The sequence below is a fragment of the Myotis myotis genome, unplaced genomic scaffold, assembly GCF_014108235.1.
Source record: "Myotis myotis isolate mMyoMyo1 unplaced genomic scaffold, mMyoMyo1.p scaffold_m19_p_6, whole genome shotgun sequence".
Taxonomy (NCBI): Eukaryota; Metazoa; Chordata; class Mammalia; order Chiroptera; family Vespertilionidae; genus Myotis; species Myotis myotis.
Window position 1 is genome coordinate 84632137 of NW_023416368.1, and position 22854 is coordinate 84654990.

General features: G+C 54.1%; 2 protein-coding genes and 1 long non-coding RNA gene across 6 annotated transcripts; 2 read left to right on the top strand and 1 right to left on the bottom strand.

The window, feature by feature from the left end:
• The first annotated feature begins 3923 nt into the window (after positions 1-3923).
• On the top strand, positions 3924-4962 carry LOC118659334. The gene is made up of 3 exons (XR_004968495.1): positions 3924-4060; positions 4413-4593; positions 4795-4962. It is a non-coding gene; the product is annotated as an uncharacterized LOC118659334 (long non-coding RNA).
• A 2257-nt stretch (positions 4963-7219) lies between these two features.
• ATG4D (autophagy related 4D cysteine peptidase) lies at positions 7220-14383 on the top strand. Of its 2 annotated transcripts, XM_036315616.1 has the most exons (10): positions 7223-7597; positions 8067-8150; positions 8235-8408; positions 8685-8961; positions 9035-9099; positions 11055-11185; positions 12026-12104; positions 12181-12257; positions 12342-12461; positions 12976-14383. In XM_036315616.1, the coding sequence occupies exons 1-10, from the start codon at positions 7366-7368 to the stop codon at positions 13147-13149; spliced, it is 1413 nt and encodes a 470-aa protein (XP_036171509.1). In that variant the 5' UTR covers positions 7223-7365; the 3' UTR covers positions 13150-14383. The 2 variants fall into 2 exon arrangements, with proteins under 2 accessions (XP_036171510.1, XP_036171509.1); XM_036315617.1 differs by lacking the exon at positions 12026-12104 and having other exon boundaries at positions 7220-7597; positions 12976-13109.
• KRI1 (KRI1 homolog) lies at positions 13172-22686 on the bottom strand. 3 transcript variants are annotated; one of them, XM_036315613.1, is made up of 19 exons: positions 22548-22686; positions 22373-22443; positions 21584-21689; positions 21125-21230; positions 20817-20871; positions 20692-20738; positions 20329-20425; positions 20162-20239; positions 19746-19873; positions 19313-19439; positions 19138-19233; positions 18879-19049; positions 17810-17885; positions 17621-17709; positions 17409-17535; positions 17193-17323; positions 14949-15013; positions 14747-14845; positions 13172-14113 (listed from the first exon to the last, which is right to left on the bottom strand). In XM_036315613.1, the coding sequence occupies exons 1-19, from the start codon at positions 22639-22641 to the stop codon at positions 13774-13776; spliced, it is 2103 nt and encodes a 700-aa protein (XP_036171506.1). In that variant the 5' UTR covers positions 22642-22686; the 3' UTR covers positions 13172-13773. The 3 variants fall into 3 exon arrangements, with proteins under 3 accessions (XP_036171506.1, XP_036171505.1, XP_036171507.1); XM_036315612.1 differs by having other exon boundaries at positions 20692-20741; XM_036315614.1 differs by lacking the exon at positions 20162-20239 and having other exon boundaries at positions 20692-20741.
• Positions 22687-22854: the final 168 nt, after the last annotated feature.

Sequence of the window (22854 nt, forward strand, 5' to 3'; positions counted from 1 at the left end):
CTCTCACTCTCACAGGGGACACGGGTTGACAAGCGGTGACACGGGTGGTTGGGCGCTATTACACTCGTGGTCAAGGGAAGCCTGAGAACACATAAAGGAGGCCTGGCCCGAGCGGGCGGTCAGGATGGGCCCCTGGAGCAGGTGAAGGGCAAGCTGAGGCACGGACGGGAGGAGGGCTCCACAGGCCGCGTTGCTTTCCTGGGGCTGCTGTGATCAATCGCCACCAACAGAGTGGCTTAGACAGAAGTGGATTCTCTCACAGTTTGGAAGCCGGATTCCAAAGTCAGGGTGTCACTGGGGCCACGCTCTCTCTGAAGGCCCAGAGGAGAGGGGAGAACCCCTCCCTGCCTCTTCCCAGCTTCTGGTGGTCACGGGCATCTGGTTTACCCGCGGCTACATAACCCCAGTCTCTGCCGCCAAGGCCACGGGACCTTCTTCCTGTGAGTGTCCCTCTCTGTCTTCCCTTCTTTTGTTTTGTTTTGTTTTGTTTTGTTTTGTTATTGTTGTTGACTTCCCAGAGAAAGGGATAGGGAGAGAGAGAAACATCAATGAGAGAGAGTCACTGATTGGCTGCCTCCTGCATGCCCCCCACTGGGGATCGAGCTCGCAACCCAGGCATGTGCCCTTGACCGGAATCAAACCCAGGACCCTTCAGTCTGCAGGCCGATGCTCTATCCACTGAGCCAAACCAGCTAGGGCTGTGTTCCCTTCTTATAAGGGCACCCAGTCATCTTGGATTCAGGGCCCACCCTAACCCAATACGACCTCATCCTACTGATTACATTGACAAAGACCCTATTTCCAAATAAGGCAGCGGTTCTCAACCTGTGGGTCGCGACCCCTTTGGGGGTCAAACGACCCTTTCACAGGGTCACCTAAGATCATCCTGCATATCAGATATTTACATTATGATTCATAACAGTAGCAACATGACAGTTATGAAGTAGCAACGAAAATAATTTTATGGTTGGGTCACAACATGAGGAACTGTATTTAAAGGGCCAGAAGGTTGAGAACCACTGATAAGGTCACAGCCACAGGTACCTGGGCTTAGGACTTCCGGGCTTTTTGGAGGACCGGAATAGACATTTTTCCAAACAAGACATACAGCATGCCAACAGGCACATAAAAAGAAAAGTACTGAACATAACTAATTATCAGGGAAATGCAAATCAAAACCACAATGAGATATCAACTCACACCTGTCAGAATGGCTGTTGTCAAAAGAGCAGGAAACAATGAGGGTTGGCGAGGATGTTGTAGACAAAGGAACCCTTGTGCACTGTTGGTGGGAATGTAAATTGGTGCAGCCACTATGGAAAACAGTTTGGAGCTTCCTCAAAGAAATAAAAATAGAAATACCATACGATCCACCAGTTCCACTTCTGGGAATATATTTAAAGAAAATAAAAACATGATCTCAAAAAGATATCTGCACCCCCATAATCACAGCAGCATTATTTACAATAGCCAAGATATGGGAACAACCTAAGTGTTCATCAGTGGATGAACGGGTAAAGAAATAGAAACTCCAGCCCTGGCTGGTGGTTCAATTAGTTAGAGTGGCATCCTGTACACCAAAAGATTGAGAGTTCGATACCGGGTTGGGGCACATACTAGAGGCAACGGATTGATGTTTCTCTCTCTCCCCAACCCCCCCTCCCCCGCCCCGCACCTTCCTATCTCCCTAAAATCAATAAAAAAAATATCCTCAGGTAAGGAATATATATATATATATATGTATATGTATATATATATATATGTATATATATATATACATATATATATATATATATATATTCCATTATACATAATGGAATATTATTCAGCCATAAAAAAGAAGGAAATATTGCCATTTTTGACTATATATATCAGTGATTCTCAACCTTGGCTGCACATTAGAATCACCTGGCAATCTTTTTAAAATCCTGATTTCTGGGCCTCATCCTCTAGAAATTCTGTTTCTTTGTTACTAATGTTGTGGCCCCCACCCCATAACAAAGAAACAGAATTTCCAGAGGATGAGGCCCAGAAATCAGGATTTTAAAAAGATTCCCAGGTGATCCTAATGTGCAGCCACGGTTGAGAACCACTGGCATAGATGGAACTTGAGGGCTTTATGCGAAGTGATAACACTTGTTACTTCTTGTCTCTTTGAGGACAGCCGTTGTGACGGGTGCGAGTTGCCAGCTCAGTGCGAGTTTTGGTTTGCAGTTCCCTGATGGTCAGTGATGCTCAGCACCTTTTCGTGTGCCTATTGGCCATCTTCTTTGTCTTCTTTGGAGAAATGACTGTTCAGATCTTCTGCCCATTTTTCAATTGGATTGTTTGTACTTTTTTTTTTTAAAATATATTTTATTGATTTTTTACAGAGAGGAAGGGAGAAGGATAGAGAGTTAGAAACATCGATGAGAGAGAAACATCGATCAGCTGCCTCCAACACACGCCCTACTGGGGATGTACCCACAACCAAGGTACATGCCCTTGGCCGGAATCAAACCTGGGACCTTTCAGTCCCCAGACCGAAGCTCTATCCACTGAGCAAACCAGTCAGGGCTGTTTGTACTTTTTTAACATAGATACTAGAATATTAAAAATTATATCTCACGCTATGTTTCTAGTGGATAGAGCTGCTCTAGATTTTTTTGTGTGGTGAAAATTGTTCATAAAAATAATTTTATATATAATTATTTTATTTTTTTAAAAATTTTATATTTAGAACAAATATTTTGTTTTTAGTTAACAGATGTCAACCAGACTTATTGTGATGGCCATTTTGCAATATATACAAGTACCGAGTTATTATGTTGTACACATAAAACTAACCTTATATATCAACTAGAGGCCCACTGCATGAAATTTGTGCACTTGGGGGGTCCCTCAGCCTGGCCTGTGCCCTCTCACAGTCCAGGAGGCCTCGGGATAGGTCCGACTGACAGCTTAGGCCTGCTGGCCTAAAGTAAATAAAATGAAGTTTAGTATCATTTGAAAAAGAAAATAATAATTTTATAAATAGAGGTGTTCTTCCTGCTGTTGTATGGATTTGAGGGGTCAGGGTGGCAGCCAAGAGGCCAGGAACTGGGGAACACGGGTGATGGGGCTTGACCTGGGAGGGCAGTGGTGGGAATAAGAATGAAAGCAAGAGCAGCTCAGCCGGAGTGGCTCATGGTTGAGTGTCGACCTATGAACCAGGAGGTCAGGGTTCGATTCCCGGTCTACCAGGTTGCAGGCTTGATCCCCAGTAGAGTTGTGCAGGAGGCAGCCGATCAATGATTCTTTCTCATCATTGATGTTTCCATATCTCTCTTCCCCTCTGAAACCAATACACACACGCACGTGCGCGTGCACACACACACACACACACACACACACACATATATACCATATATACATATGGTATATATATATCCTATATAATAAAAGCCTCAGTGACTATTCAACCATTCAACTGTTTGACCTAGCGACTCGTAGCTATGACATGCACTGACCACCAGTGGGCAGATGTTCCACCTGGTAGGTTAGCTTGATGCTGGGGTCCAACCAATCGGGACTGGGCGAGACGGGCCGGACACGCCCTGGAACCCTCCCATGGTCCCTTCCCGGCCTTGGTCATGCACCGGTTGGGTCCCTTGGCCTAGCCTGTGCCCTCTTGCCATTCTGGACCCCCTCGGGGGATGCCCGCAGGCCAGGCTGAAGGACCCCACCAGTGCACGAATTTGTGCACCGGGCCTCTAATATATATATATATATATATATATATATATATATATATATATATATATTAGCAATAACAACACACACTAATGTAGCGATGGCTGTGTGCCAGGGAGTGTTCTAAGTGTTTTGCATATTCACTTCCTCCTCCCAACCCCTAGGAAGTAGGCACTAGTTCTCCTCATGCCCCATTTGGCAGATGAGGAAAATGAAGCGTAGAGAGGGGAGGTCACTGGTCTGAGATAGCTGGCTGCAGCCTCTCTGCAGATGGCCAGGACTATTATGTTGCTTTTGGGAATATGAGGACAACTGGGGCACAGGTTAGGAGGTGGTAAGACAGACCCTGGTAAGAAAGGCAATGGAGGCGGGGGGCGGGCAAGGGCTGGGGAGGAAAAGCCAGTGGTGGGGAAATGCAGGACCAATTCAGGACCAGGAGGACATTCCAGGGGCAACACAGGTGGTGGCTGGACCTTGGGCTGGGGACGGAGACCCAGGTCGAGAGCTGATATTGTGGCTGTGCTCATGGAGGAGCGGGGAAGGTCGAGGAATCCAGGGCCCCGCAGTAAACCACCCCCTTCTCAAGGGGAACCAGCTGTGGCCATGGTGGAGGTCAGACACCAGATCAAACAGAAGAGGGCCTGTGGCTCCACCACCCATCTATCCCCTGTGAGGCAACAAGTCCTCCTTCCATTTCACAGGTGTTTTGTGGCTCCTACTGTGGGCCAGGCCACCGGCTACATGTTGAGGCCCTACTGTGGGCCAGGCCACCGGCTGCATGTTGAGGCCCTACTGTGGGCCAGGCCACCGGCTGCATGTTGAGGCCCCAGCAGTGACCTGGATGGACAGACACCCCACCCTCAAGCTGTGGTGGAAACAGAGGTAATAAACGTAGAAATTACATATGTAAAACATATACTAAAAAAAACCCAAAAAGCGTACTAGTATACAGGGTGGGGAAAAAGTAAGTGTAAGGTTGTGAGTATGAGAAACAGTTTATTTTTGTATTACTACTTATTCATTATTGTATTATTTTCCATATGAACAGTTGTAAACCTACTTTTGCTCCACCTGGTACCGTAGGGCCTCGGGTTACGTCGGAGATCCGTTCCCGCGGCGCGACGTGATGCGATTTTCACCGTAGTCGGAACCCACCCACATAAGCACCTACGTCACTCACATGGAGCACACACACAGCAGTAATGAAGTGAAACAGTAAAAGGATTTAAAAGAAAGATAACAATTCCTGACCTTCACTTGTGGTAAATAAATAATAAAAAACATAAAGCACATATGTACGTACGTCAAAATGACGGACTTTTTTTTTTATAAATACTATAAACGGAAGATGGTGAGGTAACTACGAAACGACGTACGTCGAGTCCGACGTAACCCAAGGACTGCCTGTATATATAAAATCGGTGCTATGGCCCCGGCAGTGTGGCTCGGGTGGTTGGGCATCGTCCTGTGCACCAAAGGGTTGCCGATTCAATTCCCGGTCAGGGCACATGCCCAGGTTTCAGGCTCATCCCTAGTGTGGGGAGATACGAGGGGGAAGCCGACCAATAACGTGCTCTCACATCCTCTCTCTCTAAAAATCAATAAGCTATCCTAATAATAAAAGCCTAGGTGGTGTGGCGTGATGTCATCACAAGATGGCTGGCAGGGGCGGGCAGTTGGGGGAGACCAGGCCTGCAGGGGCGGGCAGTTGGGGGAGACCAGGCCTGCAGGGGAGGGCAGCTGGGTGCGACCAGGCCTGCAGGGGAGGGCACTTGGGGGCCATCAGGCTGGCAGGGGAGCATTTAGGTGTCGATCAGGCAGACAGGGGAATGGTTAGGGGGCGGTCAGGCAGGCAGGCAGGCGAGCCGTTAGGAGCCAGCAATCTTGGATTGTGAAAGGGATGTCTGACTGCCCCCAAGGGGTCCCAGATTGGAGAGGGTGCAGGCCAGGCTGAGGGACACACACTCCCCACCCCCGCACACAAATTTCGGGCAGTGGGCCTCTAGTTACTAAACAAATAAATAAATAAATAAAATCAGTGCTATGGTGTGAATGCTTGTGCCCCAAATTCATATGTTGAGGCCCTAAACCCCAATGGGATAGTATGTGGAGGTGGTTAGGGTTAGGTGAGGTCATGAGGGTGGAGTCCCCATGGTGGGAATGATGATGCCCTTATAAAAACAGGAAGAGACTCAGTCTTGCTCTCTCTCCAAGGAGAGGCCATGTGAGGACATAACCAGGAAGAGGCAGGCCCTCACCAACATCCCAGCTCCACTGGCACCCTGATCTTGAACTTCCACCTCCCAGAACTGTGAGAAATAAATGTCTGTTTTTCAAGCCACCCCGTCTGCGGTGTTTGTGACAGCAGCCTGAGCTGACTCAATCAGGGTTGTAGCTGCTCTGTAAACAAATATAGCAGGAAGGGAGAAGGGAGCCCAGGGTGGGCATGGGGAGGAACTCTGAGAGCCGTCACCCTGCAGGGATGACATTGGAACGAAGTCCTGACGGAGGTTCAGGAGGAGTCGTGCAGATACCTCAGGGAAGAGAGAAACAGCATGTGCAAAGGTCCTGTGGTGGGACCTGCAGAGTTTAAGGAGGCAGGGGTGCCTGAAGGGCGAGCAGAGGGAAAGTCAGGGAGGTGACTTTCCTTTTGCGCCTTCTCCTTTGCATCCCACACCCTCACCCTAATCCTCTCTGACTTTCTTAGCGGCTGAGGACAGTGCGCTGCGCATCACACAGGCCATCACACTGTCATCTCCCCGTCAGGCTGAGGCTGAGGCTGAGGCTGGCCGCGCTGAGCCCTGACTGCGCCTTCGGTGCCAGTGAGGAGCTTAACGCGGAGGGGCTCAGCCCCCTTCCAACACTCCTGCGCGTTAGATGCACTGAAACGTCTGCAGCTTCATTAGCTGTGATTGGCGCACAGCAAACACCCGACTTAGAGTGCACGCGCGGGTGAGTGTTCACCTCCCGGAAGCCGCCTCCGCCTTCCAGACCGTGAGCCCTTCCCGGCCCTGAAAGGGTCCTCCCGCCCTTGTTGGGCTCCTCCCTCTCCCCCCGCACCGGCAGCCGCTGAGGGTGTCAGGAGCTGCACTTCCTAGGGATTGAGTTTGATCTAAACGGGACGGAGCGTATTCTCTCCTTTGTCGTCTGGCTTCTCTCCGGGAGCAAAATCATCATGAATATTCGTTTATGTTGTGACGTGTCTTTGAGCCCCCGTTTGCTTATGGGGAAACTGAGGCACACGGAGGGGGGATGAGAGGTGGGGAGGGAAGGGGCGTCACGGACAGGCCTGCCCCGCCCGGGCCCGGAGGGGCGGAGGGCGCCCCGCGCGGCGGGAGGCGGGGCGGGGGCCTCGATAAGGACCCGCGGGGCTCTGCGCGCCTGGGCGCCGCGATAAGGCGGGGGGGGGCGGGGGGGCCGCCGGACGGGAACCGGGGCGGGGCGGGAGCCGGGGCGGGGCGCGGGCCGGGGCGGGGCGCGGGCCGGGGCGGGGCGTCGGAGGGCCACGCCCGCCGCCTCGTCCTCGGGCAGCGCCGCTAAGATGGCGGCGGCGGCGGGGACAGCGCCCCGCGCCGGGCCCGGGGACCTGGCGGCCGCGGCGGGGGCGGACTAGAGCCTCCCGGGCGCTCCGGCCGGGCCCGGGACCCGGCGCCCATGCACCCCGTGTCGCCGGCCGCCGCGCAGTACCGCCGCGGGGGCCCGGAGGACGCGCGCCGCCCCGAGGCCCGCCGGGCGCGGGCGCCCCGAGGCCCGGACCCCAACGGCCTGGCGCCCCCCGGAGCCGGCGGCCCCGCGCTGGGCCCGTCCGGAGCCGCCCCCGGGGAGCCGGGCGAGGTGGACAAGTTCAAGGCGAAGTTCCTGACCGCCTGGAACAACGTCAAGTACGGTGAGCGGGGCCGGGCGGGGGCCGGGTTGGGGGCCTGGAGGAGGGGGTGAAGGGGGGCGGGGGGCGGGGGGTGAAGGGGGGCGGGGGGCGGGGGGCGTCCGGGCACCAGTCCTTGCCCTGCATCCGGTTCCCACCATTCGCTCTCCCGGAGGCACCTGCGGCCCCGCCCCGCCCGGCCCGGCAGGTCCTGCAGGGAAAGTGTTTCCAAATGCCCCCCTTCCCGTGACCTTGAGCAGCCTTTTTACTTCCTTGTGCCTCCACCTTTCCCTTCTGTGAAATGGGTACGATAGTCAGACCTGCCTTCATTCATCCCGAGAGGATGGCAAACACTTCCATCCGAGAGGACGGGGCTGGGTTCCCCCGGGGCCACCCGGAGCCGGGCGGGGGGGGGGGGTCCCCATTTCACAGATGGGAGCTGTCGCTGCCATGACGACTGTGCTAGAACCGTCATCTCGCTGCTGCTCCACAGGCTGGACAGTCAAAAGCCGGACCAGCTTCAGCAAGATCTCCAGCGTCCACCTCTGTGGCCGCCGCTACTGCTTCGAGAGTGAGGGTGAGCTGGCGGCCCCGGGCCCGAGTTGGGGGAGCCCCCCTCCCCCAGATGTTTGTGTGGCCGCTGACACACCTGCTCTTACAGGTGACATCCAGCGTTTCCAGCGGGACTTCGCGTCCCGCCTGTGGCTCACCTACCGCCGGGACTTCCCGCCCTTGGCCGGGGGCTGCCTGACCTCAGACTGTGGCTGGGGCTGCATGTTGCGAAGTGGGCAGATGATGCTGGCACAGGGCCTCCTGCTGCATTTCCTGCCCAGAGGTGAGAGGCGGAGGGGGAAGGGCACACCAGGCGCATGAGCCAACCGCATAAGTCAGCAGGGTTAGAATTGTTTGTAAATAAAGTTTAAAGTCACGTCAGAATTACGTAGAAAGCAAGTTCTGCCCCGGGGGAGTTAGAGTTGTTTATGTTTCAGGACTGTGAGAATTGTTAAACGTGGAGTCTCAGGGGCATTAGAATTGGGTGTAAAGCATGAGTAACTGGGAACTGTGACCCCCACACACTGGCATTGGTTGACTGTTGATTCCATCCCTCCAGACTGGACATGGGCGGAGGGTGCAGGCCTGAGCCCCCCTGAGCCAGCAGGGTTGGCCTCTCCCAACCGGCACCATGGGCTTGCCCACTGGAAGCCCCCACGCTGGGCCCAGGGCGCCCCTGAGCTGGAGCAGGAACGCTGGCATCGGCAGATTGTGTCCTGGTTCGCCGACCACCCCCAGGCCCCCTTCGGCCTACACCAGCTGGTGGAGCTCGGACAGAGCTGGGGCAAGAAGGCAGGTGACTGGTATGGGCCATCTCTTGTGGCACATATACTCAGGTGAGGACCACGGCAGGGGACATGGGAGCCAGTGGGTACCCCAGGGAACTCAAGCCTTTCTTCTGGCCCCCAGGAAAGCTGTGGAGAGCTGCTCAGAGGTCACCCGCCTGGTGGTGTACGTGTCTCAGGATTGCACAGGTAAGGGGCTGCTAGCCAAGGTCACGGGGTTCTCCTCCTGGGCCAGTCACTACTGCGGCTGCCTCTTAGGACCCGCCTTTCTCAGAGGCTGAAACAGTTCTGGGTCAGAGGGACCCTTGGAAAGGATTCAAGGCCTGCTCGGGACAGATGCTCAGGATCCCTCTGCTGCCTCTAGATCCAGGAGAGCAAGCTTCAGGGGCTTCTCCCCAAGGATAGAATAAAGGACATAAGGACTTATTTCTCTGAGATCCAATTAACTCTTACTGTAAACAGCTCTGACATGTACAAAAGTCTGGTCTTCTCTACCTTGTAGTGTTGTTATAAGAACTAAGTGAGCCCTAGCTGGTTTGGCTCAGTGGATAGAACGTCAGCGTACAGACTGAAAGGTCCCAGGTTCGATTCTGGTCAAGGGCACAGGTCCGGGTGTGGGCTCGATCCCCAGTAGGAGGCGTGCATGAGGCAGCCGATCAATGATTCTCTTCATCATTGATGTTTCTATCTCTCTCCCCCTCTCCCTTCCTCTCTGATATCAGTAAAAATATTTTAAAAAATAAAAGGATTGGGCCGTAACCGGTTTGGCTCAGTGGATAGAGCGTCGGCCTGCGGACTGAAGGGTCCCGGGTTCGATTCCAGTCAGGGGCATGTACCTTGGTTGCGGGCACATCCCCAGTGGGAGATGTGCAGGAGGCAGCTGATCGATGTTTCTAACTCTCTATCTCTCTCCCTTCCTCTCTGTAAAAAATCAATAAAATATATTTTAAAAAAATAAAAATAAAAATAAAAGGATTGGTATCAGGGAAGCTACAAAAACTAAATTGTTATGCAAAATTGTAGGGGTTTGGGACAAGGTTCGATTTTCACAGAGAGCTATTGTCTTAATCTGTTTAGGCTGCTACAACAAAAATAGCACAGACCAGGTGGCTTATAAACAACAGGAATTTATTTTTCATAATTCTCAGGCTGGAAAGTCCAAGATCAAAATGCAGGCAGATTTGGTGTCAGTGGGAGCCCATTCCCTGGCTTGCTGTGCTGTGTGCTCACATGTCAGACTGGGCAAGCAAGCTCTCTGGGGTCTCATTTTTGTTTCATTTTTCCGTTCAGGTATAACTGACCTATACCAATATAGTAGTTGCAGGTATATAATATCATGATTTGATATTTGTATGCAGGGTGGGGCAAAAGTTTACAGTTCGTATGGAAAATAATGCGATTAATAATAGTACAGGAGTAAGCTCTGTTTCACATACTCATGACTGTGTACCTATTCTTGCCCCACCCTGAACATTGTGAAATGATTACCACACCAAATCTAGTTAACATCTGTCAATATACATAGTTTTTAAAAATTGGGGGGGGTACCTCTTTTATAAGAGCACTTATCCCATCCTTGAGGGGTCCAGCCTCAAATGACATCATCACCTCTCAAAGGCTATCACCTTGGGATTAGGATTTCTACATACAAATTTGGGGGGACTCAAGCATTCAGATCATAGCAGCTGTGTCTCCAGAAAGGGTCGGATCCACTTCTCTGGTACCAGCAAGAAAGGAGGAGGAGAATGGACAGCTGCAGATGAGACTTGAGGAGGAGGGACACACAGGGACATTGGTTGAGGACTGCTCTGTGCTCCCATTTCCTTATTGGCAAACCCAGAAACCGAGTCAGTGAGGACCAGTAGGGCCTGGGGTTGGGGGTAGGCTCCAGGCTTTGGGAAAGGCTCCACCTCCTGGCAGTACGTTCTTCATCCGACTCTTAGGGTCATGGTTGCTCTCTGTGAAATGGGGGCCCTGGGATTGTCTAGGGGAGTTTGGGGGTTCTGGAAATACTTCCTTCTCCACTGACAATGGGAGTGTCACCCCCTAGGGGGTTGCTTGGATGAGATTGGACCCCTGGGGTTAGAGGGTCACACTCTGAAGCTGAAGGTTAGCAAGATGACCTTCTGCCCTGTCCCTTCCAGTGTACAAAGCAGATGTGGCCCGCCTGGTGGCTCGGCCGGACTGCACAGCGGAGTGGAAGTCTGTGGTCATCCTGGTGCCTGTGCGGCTGGGCGGGGAGACTCTCAATCCCGTGTATGTGCCCTGCGTGAAGGTAGGTTCAGCCAGATTCACCACGTCTCCCCCAAAAGCCCCCTGGGTTCTTTCAGTTTGGGTTAGGTATGTGTGCTTCCTTCATCTGTTTATCCAATAGTCACAGGGCACCTGTTATGTGCCAAGTGCTCTCCCAGTTGCTGAGGATTCAGACGTAAACAGGCAAAAATTTGTGCCTTTTGGGGGGTGAACATTCTAATGACAGGCAGTGAATCTGGGACCAAATAGACAGCCTGGGAGTTACAACTCGGACTGTAAAGGAACGAAAACTAGTGATGATGGGGGTGGCTGCACAACCGAGGAAAGCCCCTCTCTTGCCAGGGCACATGAAGAGCCAGAGGAGTGTTCCAGGCAAAGGGAACAGCAAGGCTGGAAAGACCCTGGTGTGTTTACACTCAGAATAAAGGCCACAGCCCACAGGACCCTGGACCCTGTCCCTTCCTTCACCTCATCTGCTCCCACTCTCCTCACTCCGCGGCACCCACATGGGCCTCCTTGCGGTCCTTACAACGCACCTGCCTCGGGGCCTTTGCACTTGCTGTTTCCCAAGATGCTGGAACATCACCTCCCAGTGAGGCCTTTCCTGACTCCTCAATTTATAATTTCAAGGCTCCCTTACCTCCTTTCTTCTTTTCCCAGTGCAGTCACTTCCAACACATAACTCACTCACCTTGTTCCTTGTCTAACATGTCAGCTCCATAGATAGTACTTTAGTCACTGCTGCTCCCCAGGGCCCAGCACACGCCTAGGTTCGCACACATTGGGTGTTTGCGAAGTATTTCTTGACAGACTGACAGCACCTGCCCCGAGTTCTCACCTTTGCCCACTCTCCTCCCTGCAGGAGCTCCTGCGTTCAGAGCTGTGCCTGGGCATTATGGGGGGCAAGCCGCGGCACTCGCTGTATTTCATCGGCTACCAGGGTAGGCCTGCTCCGTCACATTCCATCCTGCCTCACCTCCCCCTTCCCCACCCCCACTTACACCTCCTCCCCTGCAGATGACTCCCTGCTCTACCTGGACCCCCACTACTGCCAGCCCACTGTGGATGTCAGCCAGGCTGACTTCCCCCTGGAGGTGAGCTGGTATCCCCAGAGTGGGGTTGGGGGCATGTGGAAGAAGTTGGGGCCCCCCTGAGCTCCCCTTCTTTGTCTGCCTCAGTCCTTCCATTGCACCTCACCCCGCAAGATGGCCTTCACCAAGATGGACCCCAGCTGTACTGTGGGGTTCTATGCTGGAAACAGGAAGGAGTTTGAGACACTGTGCTCAGAGCTGACCAGGGTGAGCAAGAGGAGTGGTGGAAGGTGTGGGAGAGTCAGGGCTGGAGGGGAGAACGGACAGAGGCCTCCGGGCCAGCAGACCTGGGGAGGTTACTTCCAGGCTGTGTTGTCAAGGTTGTCATCCTGTCCATGTTACAAAAGCCCAGCTTTGAATAGACCCAAAAGGGGCATAATATGAAAAGTTAGGGGCTTTACCCTTATTGTGGCAAAGGTCAGCTGTCAGCCACTCTGGGCACCTACCTCCCCATTCGTGGGAAGGGAACCCTACTCTCCCAGCACAGAGTGAAATCCCAGGGCTGCCTTTCGTCGTCTGCATTGGGGCACATGCCATCAGAGTCCATCACTGTCCGGGGGAGTAGAAGGTGCCGATTTACTGGCCTGGGTCACTGCCCTGAGGGATGGGATTGAGTTCAGGAAGCACCTTCTGAATAGACCTGTTAGAATAGCTGTGCCTGTGGGGTCAGTAACTGGCGACTGCTTTTGGTACTGAGTTGCTCTCTCCCTCCTCCCACCAGGTCCTCAGCTCCTCCGCGGCCACACAGCGGTACCCCATGTTCACCCTGGCCGAGGGCCATGCTCAGGACCACAGCCTAGACAACCTCGGCTCCCAGCCAACTCTGCAGCTCCCTCGCACTGGGCGGCTCCTCAAGGCGAAGCGCCCCAGCTCTGAGGACTTTGTCTTTTTATAAAGGGATGGGATGGGGGAGAAGATAGGACAAACACTATTTATTTTTTTATTTATGTCACACTGGATGTGGGAGCTTGACCTCTGGTGGTGATGGTACTTCCCACTTCTCACCCCCTTTAGCGCAGCTGAGACCAGCCCAGGAAACCTCCAGGCTGGAGCCATTAAGCCAGGGACGGAGCCCAAAGGCCTGCCTCCTGCCTCTTGGGCCCTCACAGGGCGAGGAGGGAGGGATGGCAGATGGACTCCCAGGCACCCACTCAGGGCCTGACTCAAGTACTGTAGTTTGCACTGGACTGCTCGTGCCCTCACTGGCCTCCAAGCTCCTGTCCTGCTAAGGGCTGGTGGCAGTGTGGGAACTGGCTGCCTGGGGCCAATAAAGCCGTCAGATTTGACCTCAGCTATGGCCAGACGGAGCATTTGAGAGATGGGACCAGGGTGTGTATCAAGATGAGACATGTCCACGTCTCCTGGGGAGCTGGAGTAGACTCAGCTTCCACATCTGTAAGACGGGACTTCTCCCTTGCCCACAGGGAGACACGTGGGTCTGTACAGTCAACAAGAAGGGATGCACTCAGGGGCCTATTGAAGGGAGAGAATCTGAGGGCCCTTGTCTTCTCCATCGAGCTCAGGGGCAGCTCTTGAGCCCCTGCTGCTTCCTCCTTTTCCGGGCCAGCAGGCGGAAGTGCAGCCTTTTTGGATTGAGGCCGAAGGCCTGCAGTCTCTGGCGGCTGAACTCCTGTCCTCCAAGCGTCACTGTGGGGCCCAGGAGTCGAGCCTTCTTGCCCCTCCTCCGCCTCTGGGGGGCTGGCTTCTCTGTGGGTGACATGGGGGCGGCCTCTTTCTGTGCTAGGGGGCTCTCAGGCTGGGGCCGCTTCCTGCAGGCCCCATCAGATGCCAGCAGCTGCCCCTGTGGGCCGGCTTTGTCTCCCTGTGGCTTCCCTGTGGCTTCTGTGGGTGTCTCTTTCCTGGGGAAAGAAAGTCAGGGCTCAGCCCAGGCCAGCACAATTAGACCCCTTCCCAGTTGTACATCCCCCGTTTTACAGTTGAGGAGAGAGGCTCAGATAAATGGCAACGCAGCAATTCAGGTGCCTGCCTGGAATTCACACTGGGGTCTGACACCAAAACTGGGTTTTTCTACTGAATCCTGAAGCTGGACTGTGTTGCTGATAATTCTTGTATTTGAGCCTGGGCTTACACTAAGCTATTCACATAAATTAACTCATTTCATCTTTAAATCAACTCTGGGAATTCCTGTCACCCCTGCTCCCTGCTGTATAGACCAAGAAGTAACATGATGATAACAATAGCTAAAACCTATCAGCACTTACTATGTTTTAAGCACTTCACATAAATGCACTTAATCCTCAAAAAACCCCAACAAGAAATGAGCCATCTTTATCCCCATTTTATAAATAAGGAAATAGGCTGAGAGGGGAAATGACTTGCCCAAGGTTACATAGCTGTAGCCCAGGCAGGACTTGAACCCAGGTCTCAGAGAGGGGGAGGGCCCAGTCCCAAAGTCATGCAACAAATGGCTGACAGAGCGAGACTCAAACCCTGGCCTGGCACCCCACCCTCCCCGGGCAAGCAACACTCACTCCTCTGAGCAGAGCGATTTGAAGATCTGCCTCTTTTTCCATGAGTTCTGCGCCTTCTGGCTGTACGCCTTCTTGTCCTGCAGCTCCTCCTGCTCCGACCTTGGGTGCCCAGCGGACACGCGTGTCATTGGGTGCTCAGGGAGATGCCATGCTTGCCTGTCTGCCCCTCCTCCCAAACACCTGGCCCAGCCCCACCCGTCACCTATACATGCAGGTCTTCTTCAGGGAGCACCACCGGTTCAGCTCCTTGTCGTCAGCAGCAAGGATCTGCATGGGAAGGGAGAGGGGTCCTGCTGCGTGAGCCCTGGGGGGGCTCTGACTCTAAGCCTTAGTCACCTCATTAGTCATTAGTACAGGGCAATGCTAGTACCACCCAGTAGTGATGTCACGATGGTGGGAGAGAAGTGATGTCCGTGGAGGCTAATGTTTTTTGCAGAGGACAACAGATAGGGAAACAGGTTCAGAAAGGGGTTCCTTGCCCCAAGTCATACAGCCAGGAAGTGACTGATTTCGGATTCCAGGGCCCTGTAGCCCTCACCCATGCGCTATGGTCCCAGCAGCCTCAGGGCAGGGACCTCTATGCCAAGCACTAGATTTGCTAATTATAGGTAAGGCCCAGGTTCTCAACCTCCAGGCTCCTGCCTCCAGGCTTCAGATTCCTCATTTATGAGGTGGGCATCCCCTCAGAACCTATTAGAAGGTTGTTGAGAAGAGTGAGTAAATGCAGATGGTATAAGCTCAATCGACATCAGTTCTATTTTTTTTTTTTAATATATTTTATTGATTTTTCACAGAGAGGAAGGGAGAGAGACAGAGAGTCAGAAACATCGACGAGAGAGAACCATCGATCAGCTGCCTCCCGCACATCTCCCACTGGGGATGTGCCCGCAACCCAGGCACATGCCCTCGACCGGAATCGAACCCGGGACCTCTCAGTCCGCAGGCCGACGCTCCATCCACCGAGCCAAACCGGTTTCGGCGACATCAGTTCTATTTTTATTGATTTCAGAGAGGGTGAGGGAGATCGAAACATCAATGATTAGAGATAATTATTGATTGGCTGCCTTCTGCATGCCCCCTGCTGAGGATCCAGCCTGAAACCAGGGCCTGTGCCCTGACCTGGAATTGAACCGTGACCTCCTGGTTCATAGGTCCATGTTCAATCACTGAGCCACACCAGCTGGGCGACATCAGCTATTTTTACTGACCAACAATAGTCAAGCACTGACAGCCATCATGGATAGCTAAGGGACAAGTGCCATCTAAAGAGACACATGGGTGCGGCCAGTGTGGCTCAGCAGTTGAGTGTCGACCTATAAACCAGCAGATCACAGTTCAATTCCAGTCAGGACACATGCCTGAGTTGCAGGCTCAATCCCCAGTAGGGGGCGTGCAGGAAGCAGCCGATCAATGATTCTCTCATAAGTAATGTTTCTGTCTCCCTCTCCCTTCCTCTCTGAAATAAATATATTATTTTAAAATATATATATATATATTAAAAATAAAGAGCCACACATCGTTTCAGCTTCAGGGACATGAGGTAGGGGCTGTCATTAGGCCCGTTTTATAGATGGGAAACAGGTACAGAGCCCAAGTCCACGGTCACACAGCTGATGAGTGGCTAAGGCAGGATTTGAATCCAGGGCATCTGGTTCCAGAGCCCATCTAGTCTTAAAGGCCACCCTGCTGCACATAGAATAGTAACATAATTAAAGGTACAGTTGACCCCTGAACAACATGGGTTTGAACTGCATGGGTCCATTTATATGCAGGTTTTTGTCAAATATTTAAAAATTTTTAACATTTTCCCCCCATTTACTTTATTGTAAGAATACAGTACATAATGTGTATAATATACAAATATAAGTTAATCAACTGCTTATGGAATCAGTAAGGCTCCCAGTCAACAATAGGCTATTAATATAGTCAGCCTGAATCTGCAAAGGTTGAATCCATAGATGTGAAACCCACAGCTATGAAGGGCCAACTATAGTTGAGTTTTTGGGGAATCAAAAATTATATGCATATTTTTGACTGCACAGGGACCAGCAGTTGTTTAAGGGTCAACTGTAATATTTATAATGGGCTGTTTGAAGCCCCTCCCCATCTCATGGAAACCCTCTGAGGTAGGAAATTTCAGTCGTCATTAGCACTATTATTCCTGTATTTTTTTAACTTATGGAATTTAGAGAGAGAGAGAAACATCTACTTGTTGTTCCATTTATTCATGCAGTCACTGGTTGACTCTTGTATGTGCCCTGACCAGGGATCGAACCCGCAACCCTGGTGTATCGACAATGCTCTAACCAACTGAGCCACCTGGCCAGGGTAGTCCTATCAATTTTGACATGAGGAAACAGGTCCTGTGGCAGCAACCACTGGCTCTGAGCTCCCTCTTGCCTCCTGGGTGCCTCCCAGTGTCCCGCACCCGCCTGGGGCCCCCTACCTCTTCAGTGCTGAGCCCGAAGTCACAGGGCACGACAGTGCGGTACTTGAAGCGACAGGGTAGGTCGTCGATGATGTCCTCATAGTCCAACCGGTAATACTCGTCCAGGTACTCCTCAAAGGTCTTGTCCCCTGTGTGGGTAGAGAACTGGGCTGCTATGGTGCGCTGGCCCTGCGGAGCCCCTGCTCGCCCACGGAATGCCCACCAGAGCCTCACTGGGGTTGAACACAGGTTTCTCCTGCCCCACAGCTGCAGCAAAGGGTGACTTGCGCTTCTTCTTGCCCGTTAAGGGGGCCTCACGCTGCTTCTTCTGCGGCTGGCTGGGGTCGTAGTCAGCATCCATCTGCCAAGACATGCAGGTCAGGCCAGTCCTCGCAGCCCTTGGGACTTTCCAAGGCAGCCCCCGCCCCCCTCCCCATGGCACCTACATTGAAGTCTGGGTCCTCGCAGTGCAGCTCCTGCTGGCTCCAATCTCCACCCTGCTCCAGCCCAGTCCACGTGTCCCAGTTCCAGTGATCTGGCTCCAGAGGAAGGACAGACAGGGATGAGCCCAGGGGGCTCAGGATTGGGAACTCGGGCTTCAGGCCCAGCACTCCACCCCCACCCAGTGACCTCACCTTCGAACCCTTCCTCTTCCTCAAATTGTGGCTTCTCCTCCTCCATTGTGCCGTAGTACTCGTCCCCGAAGCATTTCTGCAGGGCCAGGGACCGGGAGGATCAGCAGGGCCCAACCCTTCCAGACAGCTCTATCCCTGCACCTCACATGCCTCCCTAGCATCCTTCAGGACCCAGCTCCTGAAGTGGGCCTGACAAAGCTGGTCAAAGGACTCCTCTCAGACCCCACCTGCCCCTGCAGGTCCCCATCACCACTCAGGCCCTGCAGGTTGTAACCACATAGTTAAACGCCTGCCATCAGATTGAGGGCTCTGAGAGGGCAGGACCTCTACGCTGCCCAGTGTTTGGCATACAGCGACTGTCAGGCTGGCTCTCACCACTCCATCAGCTCCAAGAAGGCCGACACTGGGCTCCACGAGGGCTGAAACCCCAGTGCCCAATGCAGGGCCTGGCAAAGGCAGATATTGTTAAACATGTCATTTATTGAGCGTCTACTATATCCCCAATACTGGCTACACCTCACATTTGCACAAGCACCAGGAGACAGACAGTATCCCCATTTTATGGAGAAACTGAAGCTTAAACTCCAACTATATAGCTCCCCCCACCCCCCCCCCCCCGCTTCCCGCCCCCATTCTGGTTTTCACCTGGCCTACCTACATATCCTCACTCCCCTTCCCTCACTTTCCAGACTTCGTCAGAGGCTTCTCTGAGGCTCCTGTGGTCCCCACTGCTCCTCACATGCCTTCATCACCTGTTTCTATGGCCTGATGTTGTATTCCCACAAATACAACAATAAACATTAATGGCACAATAAATGAGTTTAAAAGAAACACAGCAACCCACTGTTCCTTGAGCACTTACCAACTAAACTTTTATGTGTATTCCTCTCAAGCTATCCTTACAACAGCTCTGAGGTGGATGCTATGGTTAGACCCACTTTACAGGCAAGGACAAAGGCTCAGCGAGCTCAAACCACTTCTCTTAGCCCCACAACCAGGAAACAACTGATTCCAGAGCCATGCTCCTGAGCACGGGCTGCACGGCCAGGCCTGGGCGTGGGGGCCGTACCTGCATGAGCTGGTCATGCCGGGTGGGGTCGAAGTCGTCCTCGAGGTCCCGTTCCTCAAAGCCCACTGTCTCGTTGCCCGTGACCTGCCGCAGCTTCTCCAGCTTGGCCAGAATCTCCTTCCTCTTCAGGTTCTTCAGCTGCTTGAGTTCTTCCTGCTTTTTCGCTTTCTCCTGTGGGTGGCAGGCAAGAGGGAGAGGGAGGATATGGGCTCTCCCCACAGCTAAGGGCTCTCCTAGCCCACCGCCCCCTCACACTCACCCTCCTCTTCCGCTCCCTAATCTCCTCCCTTTTCTCCTTCCTTCGCTCGTCCTTGCGGCGCACAGAGGACGCAATGCTCCGAGGGTAGGTCTTGACCTGTGGGACAGGGATGATTCTGGGCTCTCTGGGCCTGAGCCCAACGAGCCAGCGCCTCCCAAGCCCTAGCTCTACCCACCACGGCCGAGTCAGGCTCCTCAAAGCGGAAATTGTACTTGTGCTCGAAGTCCTCCTGCTTCTTCAGAAACAGCTCCCCCTCGTCAGAGGAGTCATCTATGGAGAGCTGGACCGGGGGGCCTGGGACCCTGAGGGACAGGATAGAGGGAGGCTGGGTCAGCCGAGCTCCTGTGTACCAGCCCTGTTAACACATTCCATCGTCCAAGATCCCTACAGTAGGGTGCCACTGTTGCCCCAACTGTAAGGACGGGCAAACCAAGGCACAGAAGTCTAGCAGGGTCAGGATTTGAACACCTGGCTCCAGAGCCCACACTCCACGGCTCTTCCTCGAATGACTAACTCTGCTACGATGTGTGTGCAAAAGTAAACGCCAGTGCCCTTCGCTTTTCAGCCAGCATTGGCTCCAGGCCCCGGGTGAGAACATGGCTGCTCACCCTTCCTCCTCTTCCTCCTCCTCCTCCTCATCTCCCTCTTCCTCATAACGTTTGTTGAGGATATAATCCCGCAGGAACTGCTCCCCTTCGTCCAGCTCTGGGTTATTCCAATATTCCTTGAGGTGAGTCTAGGAGTGAAGGGGTGACAGGACCCAGGTTAGACACTCAGAGGCAGGGAAGGAGGGCAGACATGGGCATCAAATGGATTCAAGTAACTGAAACTTCACAGCCAGCCTATGAAATAGGTGGGGGGCATTATTCCCATTTCATAGATGTAGAAACTGAGGCCCAGAGAGGGGCACACCCATTTTCAGAGTATTGCTCTTAGCTACCCCTTCGAGGGTTACTTTCTAGAAAAAGGTTGGATGAAGGCGGGACAAGCAGTGTAGTCCTTCAGCAACTGCATGGAAACTCACCAGTTCTCTCAGGGCCTCAGGGTTCTGAATCTCCCTCTGCCCCTTCAGCCATTCAATGTAGTCAGCATCTTCCTGGGCCTGGGGGAAGGCTGGCACTGAGGGTCTGCTGGAGCCCCAGCGCCCCTCCCTGCCACCAGCCCCAGTCCAGCGAGGGCCCCAGCACCCACCTTCTCCTCCTTGGTTTTAGCGCGTTTCTGCAGCAACCCAGAGCCACCTTCCCCGGCGCTATCCTCATCTTCACTGTCCTCCACAAATGCTCGGAAGCTGCCCACCGAGAGAACAAGTCTCAGAACAGCCAGGCTAGCCCCGAACCCTGTTCACCAAGCCGGAGTTCTTCCTAACAAGCTCAGAGTGGTGCTGAGACATAGCATTATCAACCCCATTTAACTTCAGGAAACTGAGGCATGGAGAGAGCAAGTATGTGCCTAAGGGCACACAGCCATTAGTGACAGAGCTGGATTGGAGCCCAGACCTATCTACACCCAGAGCCTCAACTCCTATCCATTTGGCCACTCGCTGGCCCAGCTCACCTTTCCTTGAGCTGTTCCTGTTCTTCCACGTAACTTTTCGACAAGACCTGCTAAAGAGAGGGAGCGGTCGGCCTCAAGCCCAGCCCCGGACCCCTCAGCCCCAACCCGGTCTCCACCCCACCCACCTGGAGTCTCTGATTGGAGGTCTCCCCGTCTGAATTCTCCTCGTCAACATATTTGCTGTGCAAGGAAGGATTGGGGCTTCAAAATAGACTCCCCACGGTCTGCCGGTCCCAGTGGGTGGGGGCAGTTATGAGAAGCAGGAGGGGGAGCCGACAGGGGTGCAGGCCGTCACAGAGGAACATGCTCTCTGGCATTCCTTCAATTCTGGTGAGTCACTGGCTTCTTCCCACCCCTGCCCCTAAGACCCCCATGCATCCACCTGCTCTGGGAAGGCGGGGCAGAGGATGGTATGTGTCCAGCCTGTCCTCACCCTTCTTTCTCCAAGATAACCTTCCTCTCATAGTCCTTCAGGTACATGGGCCGCATCTTCTTTTGCTTCTCAGCTGCCAGCTCCTCCTCGCTTTCCGAGGACGTTGCTGCGGAGTCATCGGAAGACACCTGCTATTTTCCACAACCACAACTCCCTTCCTTCCCCAGACAGAGAATGCCACGGGGCTGGGCCAGGGCCAGGGCCAGATGAAGGCCTCAAATCCCAACCACCAGTCCCTAGCTGTACAACAGTTATCATACTGGCTACCACCTGGCGGTACCTGGCGGTGATCACCCAGTAACTCCCACTCTGAATAGCACAAAGCACACGGTTGATGTTAACATCAACGGGTTATAATCTAAGACACTCTGCTAAGCACTTTTCACATAAAATGATTCAATAAATAGTCACAACAGACAACAAGGCCACGAGGAACCTTGGAGAAGAGCAGCCCCAGACCTGTCCTCTGGTAGAAGGTGGCATCTTTCTGGTAAATCCGGGGATCCTTCTTCTTCAACAAGGAGAGTGTCCTGTAAAAGTCTCGCTCCTGCTGGGGGTCAAATTCCTAGGGCAGGACAAGGATTGGGGGCAGACTTCAGAAGGAAGGTGGTGAGAGCATGGAGGGCAGAAAGCAGGAGGGCAGGTGGGCTGAGAGGGTGCGGGCATTGGGGTGGAGGGATGAGCATCCATTAGGTGGAATGGGCATCCGTCACATGGAAGGAAAGGGGATCCCGCTGGGGGAAAGGCAGGTGTGGTGTGTGGGGTGTCAAACAGGGGGAAAGGGAGGGAGGGCCACACATCAGGACAGAATCTGAGACAGAGGGGGGCTCCAGGCAAAGGGACCGTGCGTCCTGGGGGAATGGATCGGCGTGGGGCAGGAAGCAGAGAGGACACGGGGCCCAGCAGGAGGGACCGGCTGCACAGTGAGGTGAGGTGGCTGATGTGGGGGAAGCTGGTGCCCATGTGCAGAGATCTCCACTTCCAGGGCAGAGTGGCCACACCAAGCACATCGGGACGGGCAGGTGGGCCCGTAGCAGGGGGGGAGCGGGGGGAGCAGGGGGTGAATGGAGGGGACAGGGGGGATTCGGTCCCGCCCCTGGGGATGGGAGGGTGCTGTCTGTCCCTCGTGGAGTCGTGGCGGGGGGCGTGGGGGGGTTGGGCCCGGTACGGCGCTATGGGGTTTGGAGTCAGGATGTGGTGGGGGCTTGAATGCCGCCCGCACGCCCGGGTCGGGGTGCGGAAGCTCACCACGCGCTCGTCGCTCGAGTCCGACTCGGAGCTGGAATCCTCACCGTCGCGGTCCCGGTAGCGATCCTTCACTGCGGGACAGACGGGAGCCCCTGATCAGCGGGGGACCGGCTCCACCACCGCTTCCCGCCGGCCGGCCGCGCCGGCGCCCCGCGAGCACGCGCCCAGCACTCACGCCGCTGCAGCTCCTCGCGCTCCCGGTAGCGGCTGTACCGCGCGGCAAACGCCGCGTTCACCCGCAGGGGAGACGACCCGCGCGGCTCCGGCATGGCGGCTGCGCGACCCACTGCGCACGCGCGGGCTGGCGCCCGGGGGGTGGGGCTGCTGTCGGCCCCGCCCGGCGCTACCTTTAAAGGAGGCGGGGCCTCGGGGGCCGCGCCCTAACCCCGCCTCCAGCCTTTCCGGAATCTCTGACGCCGCGTGAACTCAGTCCCCACCCACGGGCACGCCTCTGCGCGGAAGGCTGCAGCCACCGCCCACCC

Bases quoted from the DNA above. Each gene is read 5' to 3' on its own strand.
- ATG4D (XM_036315616.1), top strand. From the start codon at position 7,366: ATGCACCCCGTGTCGCCGGCCGCCGCGCAGTACCGCCGCGGGGGCCCG. The intron at 7,598-8,066 runs GTGAGCGGGGCC...GCTGCTCCACAG, and splicing joins CTGGAACAACGTCAAGTACG to GCTGGACAGTCAAAAGCCGG. The intron at 12,462-12,975 runs GTGAGCAAGAGG...TCCTCCCACCAG, and splicing joins TGTGCTCAGAGCTGACCAGG to GTCCTCAGCTCCTCCGCGGC.
- KRI1 (XM_036315612.1), bottom strand. From the start codon at position 22,641: ATGCCGGAGCCGCGCGGGTCGTCTCCCCTGCGGGTGAACGCGGCGTTT. The intron at 17,710-17,809 runs GTGAGGTCACTG...CTCTGGAGCCAG, and splicing joins GGAAGAGGAAGGGTTCGAAG to ATCACTGGAACTGGGACACG. The intron at 17,536-17,620 runs GTAGGTGCCATG...ATGTCTTGGCAG, and splicing joins GCGAGGACCCAGACTTCAAT to ATGGATGCTGACTACGACCC.